This window comes from Poeciliopsis prolifica, unplaced genomic scaffold (assembly GCF_027474105.1).
Source record: "Poeciliopsis prolifica strain line A6 unplaced genomic scaffold, Auburn_PproV2 SCAFFOLD022, whole genome shotgun sequence".
Classification (NCBI taxonomy): domain Eukaryota; kingdom Metazoa; phylum Chordata; class Actinopteri; order Cyprinodontiformes; family Poeciliidae; genus Poeciliopsis; species Poeciliopsis prolifica.
The window spans coordinates 4,963,438-4,986,698 of record NW_026562397.1 but is presented as its reverse complement, the minus strand read 5'-3'; the positions used below and the strand labels follow the sequence as shown (position 1 = coordinate 4,986,698).

The window sequence follows — 23,261 nt, the reverse complement described above, 5'->3', positions numbered from 1 at the left end:
TTTTTTACATTAGCAGAAAAATATTTCAACATTTTTAATGGCCACCGAATTCCCCAACAATACAGAATATTTGCTTCTGCAAGGCATTGTGTGAAATTAACTTTTTACTTTTTCTTCCCCATTTTTGAGAAATGTCAGCACTGTCAGAAGGAAACCTTGTATTCTTAAAAATGGGACTTTCATGAAATGCCATTTTAGCTTTTAAAAGTAAGCTCTCACTTTTTGGTCAATGTCCTGACAACTTTACAATATTTTTCACATTGCATTTATCAGTGAAACCACAGAAGGCAGAAGGTTGATCAATGGAGTCTCTCAAGAAATCAAGCATAAAAATTGAGATATGTCTGTTATTGACCAAGGGGGGAAAAACAAAACAATATTCCAAAAGTATTTTTGTTTCGGCACCAATTTCTGTGTTCCAGATTTTATTTTTTAAAAAATGTAGGTTAAAAAAAAGTTGAGGAATTTTCATGTTTTACAAAATGAGAAAAGATAGAATATATGTGTTAAGGAGAAAGGTATTAAGTTTGTTTGTTTTTTTAACGAAACTTGGACTACCCAGCAGTGTTTTAGCCGTAGTCAAAATTCAGGAGTCTTCGTCTAATCTGGGACTTCATTGAAGCCCGGGTCAGATTTAGGCCACAGTCTGCTAGTTGGGAACTTTTATAACAAAAACAAACAAAACAAAAAAAAACATTTTTACCAAAATTCCTACAAATGTATTCATCTTTTAATGTTTGTCAAAAGATCCAAACAGACAGAAATTATCGCAAAAATACCAGAAATGATTTTATCAAGAGAAGCCCAAATCTGAGAAACTGAATCCTGACAAGTCTGCATGTAAACATTTAACAAAGACTCGTATGTTTGCTGATTTCTGTTGGGTTTGATGTCACCCACAGCTCCTGCTGAAGCGTTGGTGTGCGATCAGTGCGGAGCAACGTTCTCCTCAGAGGACGCTCTGGAGGCCCACAGGCAAACACACACAGGTATTTACCCAAACCAACAGTCCGCTGCACCCAGACAGAGAGAGAGCGTTTAAAGCTGTTGAGTAAGCCGTGACGACACTCATGTGATTGTGGGTCTAAACTTGCTTGTCATGCTGGCTGGGTTAAACTGTTCCTGTCATGATGCTCCATAATTTATCAACAGGGAGGTGGGAGGCCTCTCACATATCACCCACTAATATCTCCTGGCATGCAGACCCACTGCATGCCACTTTGCCACAGCACAGCACCAGCGTTACAGTTTCACAGACGTACTGTCCTCACCCTCCTTCCTGATCATGGCTTGGAAATTATTTACCTGACACCCAAATGCTTTTAAAAATGTTAGGTTATTAAGAAAATTAGTATTGATGAATCTGTATGTTTTTTTTCTTTTTGTGTGTGTGTGTGTGTGTGTGTGTGTGTGTGTGGTGTGTGTGTGTGTGTGTGTGTGTGTGTGTGTGCGTGTGTGTGTATGTGTGTGTGTGTGTGTGTGTGTGTGGCCATGTTTTCATGGGTCCATGTACTTTTTCCTCTGTTAGCTGAATTTTAATTTTTTTTTTTCCTCTTTTGGTAATTTTCTATCTGAGATTTTTTATTTTGTTTGTTTGGGTACAAGAAGGGATGATGTGCAGCAGGACAGTGCATGCTCCCGCTGGCAGCGAGAGGCTCCAGTCTATTCAGACTCTCCTGTAAAGTCATGAAACTCATATGAGTTTATAACTCAATAACAGATCGGAGCACTTTTAAGCAGATATTTGCATAAATTATTACAATACTCAAAGTTGTGTATCAGCTTATTTTGACTTAGTTAAATGTTACAGAAATTATTAGCCTGCTGAAAGAACCTGATTTATTTTGCTCATCAATCTAAATCAGAAAGATTTTAAAGTTGAGGGAAAACGTGGAAACGTGGTTTCAAAAAAATAAACATTTATATAAAGAGAATAGTTGTGAGGATTGTCAAATATTGTACTGAGAAATATTGACATTTCTTTGTTTTCGAAAACTGAAGACCTAATTATACAGATATTTGAAAGCATTTATTTTGGTTAATTATGATGATTTCCTACTTACATCTAATTTAAACATTTCTTGAAATGTGAATGTTGCTTCAGATGAATTAAAAACTTTTTGAAAAGAGAAATGTGGGCTTTATAAAAAGCATGTTTAATACCTGATTAAAGGTTGCTATTTTCAAAATGTAACAAACAAGCCCCAGATATTCTAATTTACTGAACTTTTTATCAATGTGGTGTGACAAAAACAACACAGACTGTTGAAAACCTGGGCATGGAGTTGAAAATACAAAATTAATATAAAAACAGAGTCAAAGTAAAAAAGAAAAAAAAAAGGAAAGTCAAACAAAAAACATGAGAATTTATTTTTATTATTTTGAACTGAAAATGTTCACTGAAAATATCTGGAGCCTGGCGTTTCCACAACACTGATGAAAAAGTTGGTCCAGCCACTATTGACCAACAACACAGAGCAGGCATTACTCATGTTTTGGTTTATAAAACTTATTTGTGCATAAAGTAGAAAAAGGTTTTTAGCCTCCTGACAGAAGACAAGCTAAAATACAACTATCTATATCCAACAGAATATCATCTACATAGAAGATATTTATCTTGTATTATAAGAAAATATAAGAAAAACAACAGACTGGACCAAGTAATGACCTCTAAGAGGTAGTGGCAAGATATACAAGAGGAGAAACTGATTTTCCTATCTGGATCTCTAAAGCCTCTAATCTGCAACACCAACATAATCTGGATTTTATTGGACAGTAAATTGGGACAAATTAGCAACTCTTTAGCATGAAACGAGGGTATGAATTGGCGATGGGCTGAACTGACCGGTGACCTTTCTGGTGTTTTGAAACTTCTTTAGCTTTTCAATGTTGTTCAAATGAATCAAATGGAAGCAAAAAAGTAAAAGGAAAACAAAGACTGCTAATGAAAGCAAAGCACAGTTGATGAGCTCTGCAATCAAGATATCAGGAAGTTTATTTTCACAGTATGTTAATTTTTATGATTAAAAACAGAAAAGTGCTTATCTGTAAACAACTTTTTGCCACGTAGAATACTAGATTTTCCATTTGTTTCATTCCGTTTATATAATTAATTTTTATCATGGCTATTACCGACAGTGGCTTGAATCAGTTTCTTTTTTTTCTTTTTTATGTTTGCAATGGAGGAAACAAGCCGCGGTTTTATTGTTCGAGGCCGCGCGCGCCCAACAGTGTCTGAATCCACACCTTTTCTGCTACTGTCAGAGAAAGGTGATAACCCTCTCAGGAGCATCGGCGTGTAACTGTAACTCCAGGTGGCACACGCAGTATGAATACTTAATGCATGCGGACATGGAGGGGTGTTAACGATGCCCAGAAGTTTCTGCCCGCATCCCTGCGAGTTGTAAACACCCAGAGCTTGGTTTCAGCTTGGCACTGGATCTGGGTACAGGAGGGCATTACTCTGTTATTTTGTCATGATCTTGGCTCGGCCCCGCCGTGACGCACTCCCACGTCCGTATGACATGAGCCACAGGTAACTTAATCAGCTCTGATCTGCGGAGGTTAGAAGTTGAAATGCTCCCGTTTACCATGTTTCCTCCTAAAAAAACACACACACACACTGGGACCTTTCAGTGGGGAGAGGAGGGGATCAAACAGTGCCTGCTTTAATTTGCCATGTGACTTACCCAGTGAGCCAAATGAGTTTCCTCTGAGCAGATTAACACTTGTCAGGGCCCTTAGCAGCTGCAGCACTGTCCATGTTCTCCGGAGGGAAAATTTTCCCTACTTTTTGGAAAGACCTTAATCTGAGGCAATTAGGTAATTCTGGCAGAGACATTAGTTTACAGTGAAAGTCTCTATATCCATTTGAATATGTCAGGGGTGAACGGCCGTGGGTTACTGAAGTTGGAGATCAAAGGGAGAGGAGGGAGGGCGGAGTGTGTGTGCCTGTGTGTGCGTGGTGTCCTGAGGGTAGAGGCATTGCTGCTGGTGTTGGGTGCCAGGAGTAAGAGGAGGAAAAACAACATCATGTGCTGCTGTTTACTCCTCACCACAGCACTGTCACCGTCTCCTCTGACCTACTTGTCAGTGCCCAAAATAAAAGAATGGATCTGTCTCCGAACCGCTCTTGCAACAAAGGCGTTTGTTTTATCACAGCAAGGCGAGTCGAGGCGAGGCTCCGGGGCACCGAGCTCACCGGGTTTCTTTTTTTTTTTTAATTTTTGGAAAACCCCGAGTCTGTGGCTTATCTGCGACTGCTAGCTTAAGACACTGCTGGCTGACCATTTTGACACCCCTGCCTTTCGGAACGGGCCATATAAGAGTCCTGGCTATGTGTACCCGCAGCAGCTGTGCTGTTTCCACACATTACAGGCTGCTTCATCAAGTGAATAATATTACCTTCTGCCCAAGCCCTAATTAAACGCTCCTGTAGTCTATTCAGATACAGCCAAGGCTTTCTAATGCATCTCTCCTAATGCAGACCTTTTAGCTCGCCTAATTGCATGTCCGTCAGCGCTCTGCACCCTCCTGGTAATACCCGGTTTTAATTCGAATAAGCCTCAAACTGAACTGAGCCGGGCTCTGTTTGGGCCATTATGCCTCCTGGTTATTTATTTGCGCCGAGACAGGCCTGTCGTTCCATGTGAGGCGAAACGTCGAGGCCTGCATGCAGAATATTTTTGAAAGGTTCTAGGAATCGAGGCGAGCGAAGCCGTCTCACGACCTCAATGAACCGGACCGTGGAATGGTGCTTAAATGCGAGCGACGCATCTCTTGTTGCATTAATTATTGAGACGGTTGTTCGTCACTCGGGTAGATTAGCAGTCTACTGATAAGCGCCCGGGGTTGTTTAAGGTACTGTAGCTTTGTGTGTGTGTGTCTGATCTTAGTGCATGAGCACATACAGTAAGCATGAATGCACATGGGTCATGTGAGGGCTGGGACATAATGTAGCCTGTATGACTGTATGCTTAACTGGGTGACAGAGCAGACGTGAGCCAGCACACAGTCTGTGTACACTGAGCAGAGCTTGGCCATGCAGTTTATAGTACTTTCACCCCGGCATGCTGGTGAACATGTCAACACTGATGTCATCAAAAACTTCTGGTTTTAAAGACAGACTGTGACTTCTTTTCAAATTGAATTCACTTTTTTAAAGATTTGTTTGAGACTAGTGACCTTTACTGAAGAGAGAAGAGGGACGACATGCAGCGAATGTCCCAAGTTCAGGAACTGAATCCAGGACTTCTGCATTGAGGAGTGTAGCATCTGCACATTGTGCGCCTGCTCTGCCAATTACGGCAGCCAGCACTTTAAAAAAAATCTATTACATTTTATAGACTTTGGTGTTAAATAAATTCTGAGGGCATACGTTAAAAAATGCAAGACAATGGCTTGTTGTTTGTCAAGGCATTGATGGTTTCTTTATGAGAAATGCATGAGAAGAAAAGAGTAAAGGAGGGGAAAGCTACACATTTGTGATCCATTTACCTCTGCAGTCAGAACATGAATCTAAGAATGACACTAAATTATTTGTAAGCAGCCAGTTACCTTTTATTAGCAATACAAGCTAGCAATCCACTAATATGCATTTTGTACTCTTAAGCTACTAAAGGAGGTTATGTGGTGCGTCTTTGTGAACGAGTTTGAAAGAAACATTGTCAAAAGTGCAAAACTTTGAAACATTTTCAGTAATTTCAAGATATTGGTCAAAGCGAGACCTCCTACTTTTCCTCCTGAATTTGCACATTTGTTACATTTCTGGTAAGTCTTCCTTCTTTAAACCTACATTTTTCCACTTTTGTAAAATTATTAATCATACCGATAAAATAGAAATAGTACAAGTAGTATAGTACATTCTAAAATGTAGCATTTATTAAAGACATAATTATAACAAAATATTTGTGAGGCATTACTGTAGACCTGTCAGACTGACTAAGACTTCCACAAAGCTGCCAACAGTGAATACAGTCCACTTTATTGGAACAAAACAGGGAATTGCTGGAATACATTGGTTTCTCTAGTAGCAACTACACAAAATAGTTTTGTTATATTTCAATTGAAGAAGTTAACGATGCAGTGTATTACAAAAAGACACACGGCATCATATCCTACTTTTTTTCCAATTGGTATGAGGTAGTTTAACCCCATATTTATCCTTTTACACTAAAGCCTCTCGGATTGGCATTAAAGACATTTATGGTCTAATCTGACCAAAGCTCACAGTTCGGAAAGAACCTGCAGATTTGAGTATTTGTGACGGTAGGACAGGAAATGCTTCTTTCCTGGCTTGACCTCCAAACTGCACGCTGTCTTGCTGATGGAGTCTAATAGTTGTTTTGGACACATGGTGACCTGAAGACGTCACCCTTTGCTGCAGGTCTTTGTTTCCTCTCTTTTACCATCCTCCTCATTGTGCATGGTAACCAGATTAACTTTAAGAAAATGGTCATCAGTATCTCAGGGAAACAGGAATTTATTGATTGCTAAAACATCTATCAGCTTAGCTAATCAAACATTATAAACAGTTAAAAATAGTTATTTCACAACATAAGTTGAACATTTAAAGAATATAGGTGTTGAAAATGTTTCACTTTAAAGCTATTCCATGTCTTTAACAGGGCCGCTGCCATCACAATCCTCCCCGTCTTTATGTTCATCCAACATTTCAACATATAGATAATTAATTGATGGGCTCCAAACGCGAAAGTTAAGAAGAATTTACCCCGATTTGTGGTCATTGCTGATACAATCCTTTGTTCCATCTGCAGCGGGGTTTTGCTCCCAGATTCTCAGGGTGGGAAACTTTTGTTTGCTGCTTGAAAAGAAACAGGCTGCGCCTATTTGTGAATGAAGGGATTAGCTGGAACACTTCACCCCAGCAAGGACCATGATCCTATCTGGTTGCCTGGACACATGGTTTTGTTTCTTAGGCAGCGTGAGAGCCAGGCCAGCTCCCCACCTCAGCTGGACTGAATTAAGTGGCAGATGAAAAGAGGCAGAGTGTGTAAAAATCATGAGTGTGTGGCACCATCCTGATGGAGATATGCCGAAACGGTGGTAGAACCTTAAGACCGTCTCATTCGCACACCTACTCGTGTGTTAGGCGGGTCTCTCTGTCTTATAATGCACAGTGTAAATGCAGAAATGCTCAGAAGTAAATTATTCTCCACTGTTAAAGCCTTCCTCCCACTGAACACAAAGCTTTGAGAAAACCCATTGATTATATGGTATTTATCCCTCTGTGGGCCAAAGGTCAGAGGGGTCAGCCTGTGGCTCAAAAAGGCCAAATCCAACACCTATTGTGCAGTTTGGGGTGAGAAAGCAGGGGGCAATGGCAGCCAAGTTTAGGGGCCTATTTTCTCATAAAGAAGTTCTTCTGCACTTATTACAAAAGCTTACAGGGGGAAAAAAAATCCACGACCAACAAAAAAAAAAAAACCTTTGAGAAGTTAACAGAGCGCGGCGAGGTGAAATGCCACCACTAACACACACACACAAACACTCCTTTTAGGTTTCTCTTTTCCTTTTCTTTTTACACTTCAAGATATTATTCGGTATTTTTATTTTCAGCAGCCGTCAGTTTCACGGAATAAAAACGACCGCTGAGCTGTTTGTCAGTGTGTGTCAGCCGCAGATCAAGGGTGAAGATTCTTGTGACAGAATATTTGTCATTTCTATTCTCAAGTTTCAGGATTGTTGGTGACAGAAGGATCAGGTCTACATCTGTGGATGTCTGCGAGTGTCAGCGAGCGACGGTTTCACCGTCGCGGAGAAACTAAACTTTCACCACTGACTGAAAAACGCACGAGCCGCAGAGAAAGCAGGAGTTCGCCGTGTACAATGGTTGATATAAAGCGGGGTAATTAAAGCAGCTTTGATGTATTCTCGTTGGATAAGGTGCTCTCCCTGCAGCTACCATTCAGACAGGAACAGAAAGCGCTCCCCCTGCTGGCCGCAGCAACTACCAAAAAGAGGAAGTCAATTGAATCACAGGTTATAAAGAGATTCAATTTGCTACTTTTTTTTTTTTTTACGTGTTTTGCTTTAGTTTTGGATGGCTCATTATCCAGGCCTCACAGCTGCAGCTTCCAGTAGAATTAGCAGAGTATGACTCAGGCACAGAGGGAAGCTGGTTAGACACTCCAATGATTTCCTGTACGGTCAGCGGATGCAGGGAGTGGGGTGGCAGCAGAGGCGTTCAAAATGGAAAGCCTTTTGTTTACAACTAAAATATTGTGATCTGCGGGTGAGAAAAGGGCCCTAGTCATTAGGCTTTAGTAGAAAGACGGGGATCGTTGAAGTTGTGTGTGGAGCCTATGACTAATAGGCTCGGTCATTGAGGCCCTGAACCTTATTGTGTGTCCTTTGTGGGGGCTAAAGTCCCCCAAACAGGTGCAGCTCATTCCACCGGAGTGGCTCAGTGAAGGATTGTTGAGATCAGGGAATGTCTTTCATCCCATCTTCTTTGTGTCAAAGGGATAGTTCAGCATTTTTTCAAGTGAAGATCTGTTAAAACGGTACAAGCTCGCGTCTTACTGGCTGTAAATAACCGTCTTAGAGGAGAAACCAACATTACAGGTTCATCTTTATAAATGAGGTATATCACTGGAAATGTATTCATTTAAAATTCAATCCAACATATTTTGATTATACACGCTAATAAGGTATCAAAATTCTGTTTCTCGTAAATGCTCAATATTACATTTGACCAATAAAAGATGAGAAATGTTTTATTCTGAAATAATCACTGAGAAGTACTGTACTACTCGGTTTGTGGGAGTTGCTCATTTGCACGACTTACTTCATCAATGCAGCGTGGTACGGAGTGGTTCTGTTAGGGAATCCCAGGTTGCTTTGCAAACAGCCTTCAGGTCCTAAGCATCGTTTGGCCTGGTGTCTCATCTGCCTCTTGTTAATACTCTTAAAGTTTCTCAATGAGGTTGAGGTCAGTTTGTTGATCATTGAAGAACAATGCCATCACCATCATCATTAAAGCTAGTATCAGTACTTTGACAGTGAGGGCAGCTGTGAAGTCCTGCTGGAAAATAAAATCGTTCCCATAAACAATTTCATCAGAAGAATTCTGCAGAATTTCCTGATAGACGTTCTGATGTTTAGGACACAGATCCTTAAAGAAATAATCAAAATACCTCTAATGCTTAATGCAAGATATGAGACAGTTATGCCCAAGGGTAGGTCTGTGTGTGGTGGAGATTCAATCAGTGACATCAGCTGCAGTCCATGCATGGTGAACCTCCCCCAAGTTATCCGTTCTAAACTGTAGCTGCTGGTGTAACTTTTTCCCTTCACTCAACTTTCTCTTTCTATGATGGCACAGAGGCATTCTGAACCGGCATCTACTTCAGCAGCTAACTTTTGATGCTCTGCTTCTTTGTAGAGAATATCAGTGACTGTAACCCAGACAGCTGTCAAGTCAGCAGTCTTCATCATTATTTATACATTTATGTTTCTATAACAATTATTTTCGTCTTGTGCAATATTTTGAGCTTCATTGGCTGCAAGCCATAATCTTCAAAATAAACAGAAAACACTTCAAATAAATCAAACTGTGTAATGAATCGATGCAAGTTTCACTTTTTGATTTGAATTACTGAAATAAATTAACTTTTTAATGTGGGGTAGTATGAAATAAAAAATATTTTGGGCTTCATATGTAAATCGTTGAAGTCATTCAGGGCCGCCTACTGCTTGCTGCTACAAAGCTCCGCCTATTTCACCAAAGCTCCGCCTTGGAGGACCTGCACATTTACACAGGCAGATTATTGATCATGTCACACCTCCAACCTGTATTTCTAGTGTAAATAGAAACAGAAGAAATCTATAAATTACCACTTAAGATGTGACAACTGTTTAAAGCTTCATAAAATAACATAAAGCACAGTTAAGTTTGAGTGTTGCATTGCTTCAGGATGGCTGATCTCCATTTTGGTCATTTGATCACTCTTGGGCGAGCCAATAGGGTCCAACTGATGTGAAATTTTACAAATTATTAAAATAATACATTTCAGGTAAAATATAAAACTGCTTATTAACCTGAACACAACCTCACATCAAGAATCCTGTATCATTTGTCTATTATCTACATCTATAAAATGCTGAGCTTTGCTTTGTTTGAACAAATCAGGAGGCATTGATTAGTAAACAATGCTATGTGCGGTGTGTTTGATTTACTCCTTAAAATGTGAATTTGCTTGATTTGTTTTCTGGTTCTCTTTCTTTCTTTGAGCGGGCTCGTCTGTCTGCTAACTTGATTGAACCTAAAGCAAGTGTCTGACACTCTTCCCTCTTAGTATGAGTGTGCTGTATCCCTTTCCCTGCGTTAATTCCAATTTAATTGCCAGTTGCCTCAAGGCACTTCAATAACAGTAACAAATGATTTGATTTAGTGGACCTCATCAGACTGCATTTTAAATGCGACACAGCAACCCCACTTGAATTCCAATGAAGTGCTGGCACAGTCCTCTGTTTACTAATGATCCTCTGCTGGAGATGTCTGATTGAATCTGAGTCAGGAGCAATGGGACCTGCTCACATTGTAAATGATCTGCAACCTGAGCAGACAGAGAAATAAGGACCTCATAATCTCACATTAAAGCATCGCTCTCCAGGACACGCACAATATGTCAATGCTGCCGATTAATCCTGGTCTCTCCAAATAACCGCACATGTGAGTTTGCGTCGGTGCGAACGCCAGAAAAGGGTTTGAGAGCCGGCGTCTGCTACCACCGCCCAAACCCGGTAGATCAAGTGTCGACTGTATGACAGCCAGTGGATCTTCTTCACGTAGCCATTTTGACTTGAACAACCCTGCCAGCGACTCCCCTATCTGTATTCCTCGCCACACTCCGTGCAACAGGAAAGCAGCCCCAAAGAGATGCCAGGTCACACACAGGATTAAACTGGATTGTGTTTTTTCCTGCAGTCCTGCCTTTAATGGCTTGATATCGCTACTTAACATTCAGCACGGAGCACGTAGTGTAGGCATCATTTAGGGTGGAGCCACTATCAGCTGCTCTTTGAGCACAGAGACGGAGGACTTCACAGGCTGAAGCCGACTCCTGATGGGGGGAATGAAGAGAATAATTAGACATCTTACACGCCAGGAAGGAGGCATTGATTGTGTGATTGGCATGCCATGTGCATTGTGTGGGGGGAAAATTCTTAAAGAAAACAATCACTTTCATGGTTTAAAATAGCGGCGTATAAAGACTCGCAGCTGAAAGTGCCTCTGGGCTTTTAGGGGAGTTAGTTTAGGTAGAGGCGCTTGCTCTTTGAAAGAAGCTTTTCCCTCAGAGGACTTGCACAAAGTTGAAGTGACCCAGTTTCCCCACTTAAGGCCCTGTCTGTGTATGGTACTGAAATAACTGCGCGTCTGTGTCTTGTGTGTTCTCCAGGGACTGACATGGCGGTGTTCTGTCTGCTGTGTGCGAAGCGCTTCCAGACCCAGAAGGCCCTGCAGCAGCACATGGAGGTCCACGCAGGGATGCACAGCTACATCTGCAGCCACTGTGAGCGCCCCTTCCCCAGCCACACCACCCTCAAAAGACACTTGCGCTCCCACACGGGTAAGAGGTCATCTTTGCCATTACCAAATGAATTTTTTTTTTTTTAAATATCCAAACTGACCCGGCGATATTTGAAAAAGGAATCTTTACAATACAGAAAATCTATATAGTAATCATAAATTAAATAAATGAATCACTTTTTGCATCAGAAGTTGAGTCAATATTTGCCACAAGATCTAATTACCTTCAGGCCAAATAAATCCTTTGAACAGAACTTGCCCAGCATCAGAAAGCTAAACGATTTATAAAAATAAACACACTGTCTCGATCTAAACAAATTTAAAAACAGATGAGAAAGTTGTCATTTGTCTGAAAGAGGCTAATGAAGACATTTCCAAGCCTTTGAGATCGTCTTACCACAGTTGGAGTGATCATCTACCAATGGGGAAAAACAGTGGACATCCACTATGCTAGCCATTTGTAGCCGACCAAATAGAATCCAGAATCATTCGAAGAATCCATCAATGCCCAAGGCCCATTAGAATCCCAAATCATCAGCCACTTCAGATTTCACTTGACTAGCTTAGATTGTGTTCAAAATCCAATAAGATGAGCTGCAGACTGAGCAAGAATGGCCTCAACAAAAGTCTTTCCGGAAACCACTGCTGGCCCTTTTCATATTTACATCTAAAGCATCCTAATGATGATCTCAAAGACTTTGTAAAAAGGTGTATATCCCAGTAAATCTTCCTTTAAACCAACAGCATTTCACAAAACTATATTGACAGTCATATAAGATTGTGTTTGTCTCGTGAGGCTTCTTGTCTTCAGGAGAAGAATAAAAATGACTGTGTAATTTATGAAACCTAGAATTCAGCTCTCTGCCATATGAAGCGATAACCAGCCATCAGTTTGTGAATAGTTGAGTTATGGTAAACAATCCAAAACACACTAGTAAATTCACCACTGAATGGCTCAGTCGAAAACAAACTTTGACAATGGTTGAAATGGTATAACGCGACTTTAAATAGGCCGAGAACCCCGCATCACTGTTGACTTAAAGCAGTTCTGGAAGAAAAAGCTGTTGTTCTATCAGTGTGTGGCAGAAACAGCTGTTAATACTGGGAAAGATTACCATTTCACTTAGTGCCATGCTTGTTTGGATAGCCTTTTTCTCTTAAGAACTGATCACACTGGAATATTAGCACAGCATGCAGCACCGCTGCCTTGCAACAAAAAGTTCTGGAGTTTGAATCCTGACAGGGAGTTTTCTGCATGGCCATCCGTTGCATGTGTGGACTGTCTCTGGGTTTTCCAACCTCCTCCCACAGTGCAACAACATGCACGTTTGGTTAATTGGTTGCTATAATTTACCCTGCATGGCTGTTTGTCCTGTGGTGGACTGGCAACCTGTCCAGCCCGTCACCCGACGATCCCTGGAAGCAGGCCGCAGTCCCATGGGTAGAAGACTGAATAGCTGGATGAAAGGAGAAATACTTTTTCACAGCATTGTATGTCGAAAAGACGAAGAGCTGTGTTATTTCTGTATATAGGTTAATTTCCTCAGGTTATTGGCTGTAAGGTTTTTAGTCAATTTGCACGCATCCTCTCCCACTCTTTCCTTTTCACTCTCTATAGGATGACTCACCTCTCTGATGACAGCACTGTACCTTTATGGCCGGTGCGTATTTTTGGGCAATCTCATCCTGTTTATATTTCGGGTTCTTAGACAGCCTTTGGGGCCTCAGCAATTCATGGCTGTCACTTCTTGTGTGGTTCACGGAAAATGATAGAGGAAACCCAAATAAATATTGAAGGAAAAGCAAATGGAAATGACTTGTCTCTGTGTGCTGCTGAGGGTGAGTCTCGGTGCCGCAGGAGACGGGGAGATATTTACTGAAAAGATGTCCCCTTTTCTTCTCCTACCTTAAATAACACTACCAGCTGTCAGGACGGCTTGATGTCTAGACGGGAGAAATACATAATTGATGTGAAGAGACAGAAGTGAAGGGAGTTTTGGCCATGGCGGCGTATCTTGTTTGTATGCCATTCTGCTTGGAAGTAACATTTTGTAAATGTCATCTGCTCCACAGTGGGGTGGGGGATTGGGGAGAATCGGCCTGTAATGAGGAGAGCAATGTATCCTCTGACTTGGCTGTTGCTGTGGACACTGAGATAATGAGGCACATAGGTCATTGGAGATGAGTCAAACCCTCAGCCTAGGAGAGAAATAGATTAACTACAGTATAGGGAACAGAGCAGCACATGCCCGGAGGACTTTTATTAGCTGTTAGCATACAGCCAAGAGGAGTGTCCTCGTGTCAAAACATTAGCGACTTTGTTTCCCTAATGGCCGTGTGGTTATCTGACCTACGCGGTTTCGCCTGCGCCAACGACATGCAGTGCCAACGACAAAGTTGTCCTGTGATGCTTCTTGTAACGCCGGCCCGCGCGTGTGACGCGACTGTGCTCCTAGGCGATCACCCGTTTGAGTGTGAATTCTGCGGGAGCTGCTTCAGAGACGACGGCACGCTCAGGGGCCACAAACGCATCCATACCGGGGAGAAGCCCTACGAGTGCAATGGCTGCGGCAAGAGATTCAGCCTGAAACACCAGCTGGAGACGCACTACCGGGTTCACACAGGTGAGACTCTGAAAGTCACACACCGACACAGTGCATTGCAACATTATTCATATATAGGCCTTCAAGTTTTCCCTTCGTGTTTCATCTGAATATTTTGGGGCTTTTATGCGGTAGACCAACACAAAGCAGTGCATGTTGTTGATGGAATCATCATCTTTGCCTTTTGGCTTTTCTCTCTAGGGTTTGCTGCAGTGAGTCATCTGCCTCCATCTGACCCCATCTTCCACAGTGTAGTTGATGGAACATGATTTTTATCATTGAAAAATGTCCTTACAATAATCTGAAAATCTTTTTTATTCTCCCCTTATATTGTAGAAGTAACTCCAGGGTCACACAAAGAAACATGGGACAGCTACAGCTGCTACACCTCCTGGTGTTGGTCTCTACAAAACAATATGACAATTTTTCTATGTAAAATAGCTTAAGTAGAGCTAGGCTTGATTGGGAAAATTTTATTCTAAAAGTGTTTAAAGATTTTAATTTAATTTATGCCTGGACTTTGACTAGACCAGAAGGTAAGGATCATTCTCAGCCTCTAATCTTTTAGAATCTCTTACAGAATTATTTCTGGCATGAAATATAATTCCTTTAATCTTACTCCTGGTATAATAAGACAGTCTTCCTGCCTCTCCTCTGTAGTGGCAGCATTGTACTGCGTATCTGTGCATCACAGAGGCAGTAGTGTGTTGAGCAGTGGTAGTTTTCTGCTCCATGTTCTCTTTCATCACAATGTTTGATCGTTTACAAACCTTTGCGGAGCAACTGAGATAAAAGTAAACGCAGGTTTACTTTTAAAATTTAGCCACATTAAATTTCATTTTACTGTATTCTAGTGGTCAAATTCTGAATGAATGAATTGTGGTTCCACTTCACAATTATGTGGTACATTGTTTTGGCTTATCACATAAAATCCATTGAAGTTCGTGGATGTTATGTGAAAATAGAGGAAAAATATAAAGAAACAACAAAAACAACAAATGTTTGAACATTCGTTGTAAGGCTCTGTACCTTTTATGCACTACTTACCAAGGCCAGAAAAAATGGATTCTTTTCATTAACACACATTCTCCATTCAGTGAGCCGACTTAAAGAAACCACACAGCAACACACACACTCCTTCAAACATACCACCTTTTTTAGCAGGCTATTAATAAAATAACCAGCAACAAGACCATGTGAGACTGAATAGACATTTTCAATTCATTTTCATTTTTCTTGTGTGACCAGGCTGCTCTAGTCAAACAGGAATCTGTGCAAAAGTGACCAAAGTTTTAGATTTTCCATTACAAAATTAGTTTTTGATTCTGAAGTGGACATAAAGAAAAGACAGAAAGCATACAAGAGCAAATAAATAAAGAGTAAAGAAAGAGTAAATAATGCTTCATTTGTTTCAAACAGACCTTGATGAGATTTAATTCAACAAGTTTTCAATTTCAATTGTATTTCTTTGGTGTAGCTGCTGCTGCTCAAGTCTGACACCCAGTGGTTTGCTTTGGTTCAATAATGTGCTGCTCAGTGTACATTGGCTGAGCTTCATACACAAAGTCACAGCAGCTTTTGTCATTTCCTAGACTTCCAAGTAAAGCTTTCAGCTATTTAAATGCAGAAAAGTTCAATATGCATTTGAAGCTGATTTTGGCTGGAAAACGTAGACATTGCAGTTGAAAAAAAAATCTGAAACGTTCACTGCAGACTCCCTTTTAGGTCAAGTCAGGTCAAGTTTGTTTGAATTGGCTTGCTCCTGAACTGTGCATTACGTGACAAGGTTCCTATGCAGTCTGGAATAATATGGGATGCCATGAGGCTCCCAATGTACAAATACCTTGGTGGTCCTTGGTCTGCCTTTAGTGGTACTCAATAACTTTAGTGTAATTATTTGCGAGGTAAACTGTCCATTTATGAAAACTCACACTCCAGACTTTTCAAGGCTCCAATAAATCATGTTTTTTTTTTTCTTTTTAATGGAGTTCCATCAAAAACGAGGAAGGAAAAACGATAGAATGAATTAATATAAACCTGGACAGAGAGATGGAAGAAGAGGAGAGAAACAGATGGAGGGAACAGGAATGAAGTAATACGTGGGAGTAAAAAAGTCAGGTCATAAGAGGAAAGAAAAGAACATAAGAGTGGAAGGAAGGGAACAGAAGGATGGACATGGGGGACAAAAGGAGGAAACAAAGAAGGCGTAAGGAAGACAAGACAGTAAAAAACAAAGAAAAAATAGAAAGGACATTTAAAAATCACTTTATAGTCTCCATGTTTTTTTTTTGTTTTGTTTTTTTTTCTCACATTTAAACAAACCACCAAAATGCTGAAAACAATTTCCACATTTTTCCAGTCAGAAACTGGAAAAATGTCAGTGAGCCTCAACATCAAACTCTCATCAAAAATCCAGCTCCAGACTCGTTTTAATCCTCGGTTTGTTTGTTTTTGGCCTTTTCTTAGGTGAGAAGCCATTTGAGTGTAAGCTTTGCCACCAGCGCTCCAGAGACTATTCGGCCATGATCAAACACCTGCGTACGCACAACGGAGCCTCTCCGTACCAGTGCACCATCTGCCAGGACTTCTGCCCCAGCCTGGCCGCCATGCAGAAGCACATGAAGGGCCACAAGCCTGAGGACGTGCCGACCGACTGGAGGATAGAGAAGACGTACCTGTACGTCTGCTACGTCTGAGCAGGACTCGGACGCAAAAAACCGTCACGACTGGGTGAAAACTGGGGCTGCTGGTTTTAATGCTGAACCATTAAAAAGTATTCTGCTGTTGTAGGACAAAGTGTCCCTTAGAGAAAGAAAGAAAGAACGAAGGAAAGAAGGGGGGGGGAGGTTATTTTGGGGAGGTGGAGGGCGTTTTGTAACCCGACGGCGAGACGTGCAAAGCAGGATTACAGAAGTGTTTACAGAGTAAAGCTGCAGCTAATGATTACTTTTATTAGCAATCGAATTATTCCGAATATGAAGAATGCTGTAGAGACAACTTGGCAACGACATTCTAAAATAAATGAGTCAAATCCAAAGAGATTTACTTAGTCTTTCTCTAAATCTCAAACTCTGACATTTCAAGGAGCGGGGAGTGCGTCTGTCCTTGTAACAGTTAAAGAAATTAATTAGAAAAGCTGCTGACAGATTCCTGATGATTTAACTGTTCGAGTCCTCACACACAAAAACACACGTCTCCCCCGCGCGAGCAGTTTAGATATCATCGCCCGAGAATCTATTATGGTGAAAAACATCAACGCCACAGTGACTGACTGCTGACCTGCGTGTGCAGCGGCAGGATTTGAGCGACTGTCATCTTCAGTTGCGCCGCAGATGTTAAAAATATACCCTTAAAAGCTCCATTTGCTCAACTTCGCAACTTCTCTCTCCTAATTTTCTCTGACTTAGCTACGGTTCCCTGCTGGGTTTTCAGTTTGTTTTTTCTGCATGTTTTTTTTTTCTTTACTTGAACGGCTGACCTCATGAGCTTGATCTCTTTAATTGCCTTGTCTTCTCATGCAGTCAGCGTTGATTTGGAGGCGACTCGCTCGCAAATCGGAGTTGCTTCCGTGAAAGGTTTTTGCTATTTATATGTTGTTTATGTGTCACCAAATACATGTGCTGGTTTTCATCTCGTAGTCTGTGTTTGTAGGGAGGTTTCCTCGTAGAGCAAACTACCTCCTCACTAGAGACGCACCGAGAGACTGGCACCGGGCGAATTTCAGCTGGATTGGCCCTGATCAGTGATGGTCCGAATACAGTTGAACTATCTTCAGGACGCGTTGCTATAGCAGCACCAATCTTCACAGTAGATGCTGTTATGAAGGGAAGAAGCCTTGTAGTTAGCCATTTCCAGCGTCCTGACTAAGAATAAAGTCAGGAGAGATGGAAGAAGCTACTTAAAAGGAAACTAACAATTTGCTGCAACAAAGTGAGAGCAAGACCTGAAGCAGATAATAGTAAGGCTGAACAGAGAACAGCAAATCATTTTATTTTTGCATTTTCTGTTTTGAGTATCCATCCTTGTAAAGTAGTGAGTCACAAATCTATAAAACATACTTTTTAATATACACACATTTTTTACGTGTACAACTGGCACAAAACATTTTTTGTCAATTTCTCTTGGGGCCTCCAGACCAGCAGGGGTCCCCGTGGCAATTGAATTACAGAACAAAAATCCTCTTATTTTGTTTCTCAACCATTGGGTTGCAAATCAGCCATAAATTTCTTTGTTATCTTCTAAGTTGGAAACTTTACATTGTATGAATGTAGCCGATGATAAATGCAAACATTTTGTTTCATCACAGCTATCCCTGTAGTACTTGTGAGTAAAAAACTAAAAATACACCTGAGTATATTATACACATTCCAAGAATATGGTTTCAATAGACTTGGAAAGTTTGCTCAATATTCCAGGGTCAAGGGAATAATTGCAGCACCCGATGGAGAACTGCAGAGTGGATGTCGGGGCCATGGCTTTGGTTCCCCTGTAGTTCTACTATGTGCACTGAATTGGTAAATAGCACAGATACACCAAAATTTACTCACAATTTTTTAAACATCAAAATAAGGCTAAAATACATTTTCCCCCAACTATTTTTACATTTTCTTTCAAAAGGTCGAGCTTTTGTATTTTGAGTTTCAGAATTATTTATGTCCGCTCCTATAAAAATTTAAATTAAAAATTGCATGGAAATTTTCCAAATAAGAACATTTGTGGAATATTGCTACCCTGCTCTCACACACACACACACACACACACACACACACACACACAGCAGAAGTCCCCTTTGCTCCTAATATTTGAAACAATACATGACCTTGCCTGGCTAAAAGAAATTTGAGAATATTATTCTTATTCCGTCTTAAGTTTTGAAAGAGAAATTAAAAATCAGTCAAACTCTGCATCAGGAGACAAAGCCTTACAAAAAAAAAAAAGACAAAATTGGGTTACTGGTGGCACAATTCCAATCGGTGCGTCTCTATCGCTTACTGGTTTTTAATTTTCACTGCAAATTATTTTTCAGCAAGATTCATTTAACAAAAAAAAACCTATTTCCATGGTCAAACAGTGTGTGAAAAAACGTGACAAGCCTCTGCAAGGCTTTTAAGTGTTTATTTTTTAAACCATCGCTTCTATATAGATGTCTTATAAAAATCACAGAATCAGAATTTTCTATTAGAAAAGAAAAAAAAACAAAACATGAAGATAAGTTGTGTTTTTATAAAACGTGAGCAGAAAATTCTGACATCCAGCTCCCATGCGGTGCAGGTTGTGGTTGGTTGTAGTGTAGCTGTAAACGTACTGTCATGGTATGTGATTCCCCTGTGTGAGCCCGAGCAGGCTTTTTAGATCTGAACATGTCGTATTTTTTGTATTTCGGTAATTTGCTATTTGTTTACATTCGGTATGATTTGAGAGACATCCTAATGTTTGTGTGTGTGTTTTGTTTTTGTATGAGTTTGATTAAGACCCCTCCCTCGTGCCTCTTTTATAAGTAGAGCATAAATGTGCTTGAGTACATGGGTCTGTGCTGTCGGTAGGTGTTTTCTGGGTGTTTGTTTATTGTTACTAAAACTAAAGATAGACTGCCATGTAGATCCACTTTGTCTGAACATTGCAAATGGAAGCAACATACTGTGATAGTGGCTGATAATCTGATGCAAGGCCTGAGCAACTATTTATGGGGGAAGAAAAGAAAGAAAGAAAGAAAGAAAGAAAGAAAAGTGGCGCGGCTCGTCTGAAAGCGTTCCCTTCAGAGTGACAATAGACGGACTTCTCTGGACGATGAGCGAAATCTTGGCGTCTGCAGGCATTACCGATGCCTCTGTAAGTAGCCAACAACACTCAGTGCCATGAAAACCCACAGTCACTGTATCTATTCTACATGAACATGCACTATAAATGGATTTCCTCGGTGGACCAAAAGAAATAGAGCACTTTTGTTTGAAAAGGGTTTTTTTGTTTGTTTTTTTCTTTGATCTTTGTATGTTGTGATAATGCAGCTGTCTTTTATTTGATGTGTCCTAGAAGGATGTGATTAGCATTGTTTAGATTATGTCACTGTCTGTCTACCTCAGGACCAGATCAAAGCTCGAGCTGGTATCCAATCAGGGTTGTTCTTCTTGCCATGTGTGCAGTAAAAAAAAAAAAAAAAAAAGACAAAAAATGGGGAAAAAAAAAAGTCAGAAAATTCCCTCTTCATTACAGCTTTGTAACACAGTGTGTGCAAATGTTTTCTCAGTGTGGATTCAGGCACAACTCTGTATGCGTCAGTGTTCAGTGGCATGGTTTAAAAAAAGAATAAAACGATTTACTATTTTATGCACCTCGTCTCGGTTTCCTGCCGTTGCTTCTGTCTGCTTTTGGAGCTTTTATTTGATCCTCTCCGCACCAAACATGCACGTTATTTACACCTGCCTGACATGTTCTAAATATGCGACATCCTTTTACATGTGCCTATAGAACTGCCATAGAAAACAGAATCTATAAAATGTTTAGACTTTTTTTTTTAAAGAAATCAGATGATACTTTGCTCAAGTTTGTACTTGGAACCACTTGAAGCTGGCAGCAACTAAAGATTTTCCCTGCCATTTTTTTTTATACAACTAATTTATTCAGTACACTTGAAGCCGTTTCTATATTCTAATTATTTCAGCTGTCCCTGTTATTTCTGCCAGTGAAAATAGGCAAGCGACTTACAAGCGTAGAGTTTGGATATAATAAAATAATAAAAATACTCTCTTGCAAGGGGGAATATACTTAAACCCCACACAACCCAGTGGACACACGTCTGAAAAGGCTTGTGTAGTTGTTTTTTTTCCCCCTTTATTGTAGAGGCACAATCACGATTTATTATTTCAAGACGTTAGTTCAACAATACAAAAGTCTCATTTACCCTATTAATGATTCTAAGGTTGTGGAGCCAAACAGATATACTATCAATAATGAGTCCTTATCAATACTTGGATGGGATATCAGGCAGAAAGTGCCTGATGGTGTTTCTGAAGGTTATTGTCTGATTTTAAGGAGTCAGTTTGATGACATGTTGCAAAGTTGGCACATAAATTGTGTCCAATATATTTTTATTTTATTTTTTTGATTTTGTACATTGCTTAAAAGTTTAAACTGTGTACACTCTGCTGATTGGGTCGTCTTTCTTGGGTATATTTTACAGCTGAAAATGTAAACATTTCATTTTTAGAGAAATGTTTGAAGTGGCAGAAGTTGGATGAAATTGTTCCAGAAATAACTGGGGTAAAGACACCAGAGCTTTACAGGGGAGCAACACTGAGCATCAGCAGACAACCACAGTTAACAGGAATGAACAAAATGTTATTGTATTTGCTTACAGAGTCAGTTTTAAGCTCTACTTTTCATGGAACATAAAGGTTTTTGAAATTGCAGTTTTGATTTTTCAAAACATCTAGCCAAATTAATTAAAAAGATATTTTGTTTTGTGATCCCATTCCTTAAACCTTGTGTTGCAACACAGGACATCCCATAATGTGTTGGAAGCAGGGAGCCAATAAAAGTGGCAGAGATTTTATATTAAATTGTTTTGTAATTCAGGATTTTTTCCACCTACGTCATGATTCATTTACTTCCAGTATTTATCAGGGTTGTCAATAAATGCGGCATCCTCTGTTCTAAAAGTAATCAAATTGCAGGAAAATTGATCGTATCACTTAATTTTCAATATCTTTGCATAATTTTATTTCCTTTCAGTTAGTTTTTTTTCTGATCTTCTTTTTTTCTCCAGCATTAAAAATTTAAAAAGCGTTACCAATTGACAGCTTGCTTGTCCAAGTGATTGAAAATGCATAAATGATGGTAACCTAAAGGTAGAGACATTTGAAAAGGCAGAGCAGAAACGCCTCACATCTCTGAAGCTGCAGGCAGAAAACAGCCAGAAAAAAAAATAAAAAATTATTCTCATCAAGTGTCAGTCTTCTGTATCTCCCCCAACACTTTACCTTGTGGATAACCTCAACAAACATATGAAAACATCTGTTATGTGTTAAGGTCTCAGCCAAAGGCTATTTTAATTATGGATTTTGATTAAGTTATGGATTGATGAAATTTCGGGCCTTGGAGCTAAACGTAATCATTTCTGAAAGTCTTTCTGAGTTGAAACAATCACTCTTCCCTCCCTCCACTCGATTAGTTGAACTTTTGTGCAGACCCAGAGTGAAAGAACAGTAAGACAACCAGGTTGTACAGCAACAAAACTGCGTACAGGGGTTTGGTGTATTAAAAATAAATTTCAAACTGCATGTCGATTTAAACAAAAGGTCAATTTAAGATGAGAAAACCTAAATGAATACAGGGTGATGTCGATGGTGGTTGAAACAAATAAATTCCCTTAGCATCAAGCTTTTGACACTGGCACAATTTGGTTTGCATCATCATGAAAATGTTAATAAAACAAAAATGACTGATAGATTGGGTACAAATGGCAACAGAGCTGCAGTCAGATTCACATCAACGCCACAAAGTTGTGCAGAATCCAAATCATTAAATGTAGTGTTCAGTTATCTACCTCTAATCTACACTTATCAAGCCAAAAAATAAATAAAACTGATAAAAATGTGAGCATTTAAATGTACTTTTGTTTAGAACATAGCATGTGAGTAATTGGTATTTTTTCACCCCAAACAGGAATTAAAATGAATATTTGCTGAAGGACTGGTAACCATTTGCAACATCTGTAAAGAAAAACAATCATATACATTTATCTAAAACTGGTCAGCAAAACATTATGACACGTCAGTTTCTTGAAGGTACATCAACAATGTCATATTTAGACCCGAGTTGAGAGGCAGCATGCAGGGCAAGAACGGGCGAGGAACCCAAAACCTTCAATAATATACAGTTACATTTTGAGATTTAAAAACTTCTACTATAAGAGTAATAATTCAGAGTATTGATATATTTTAAAGTTTCCATGACAGAACTTATCAAAAGGTAATGTTTTAAGCCTCATCTTAATACAGTAAACTGGAAGAACCATTTCCATTAAAATGTAGTGAAACTGTGGTCTGTCTGAACCGGCTCAGCTCTGGTTCTGCCGCCCTTAGCAGGAATTACCTCCATCTGTCCAG

At 40.0% G+C, this 23,261-nt stretch overlaps 1 protein-coding gene across 1 annotated transcript in view; it reads left to right on the top strand.

The window, feature by feature from the left end:
• The window catches only part of zbtb16b (zinc finger and BTB domain containing 16b), a 32,188-nt gene extending 11,703 nt beyond the window's left edge, over nucleotides 1–20,485 (top strand). The window contains exons 4-7 of the mRNA XM_055045412.1: nucleotides 903–989; nucleotides 11,424–11,594; nucleotides 14,011–14,178; nucleotides 16,624–20,485. Of these exons, the coding sequence (XP_054901387.1) occupies nucleotides 903–989; nucleotides 11,424–11,594; nucleotides 14,011–14,178; nucleotides 16,624–16,853 (656 nt within the window). The 3' untranslated portion in view covers nucleotides 16,854–20,485. The remainder of the gene's footprint in view (nucleotides 1–902; nucleotides 990–11,423; nucleotides 11,595–14,010; nucleotides 14,179–16,623) is intronic.
• The last annotated feature ends 2,776 nt before the right edge of the window (nucleotides 20,486–23,261 follow it).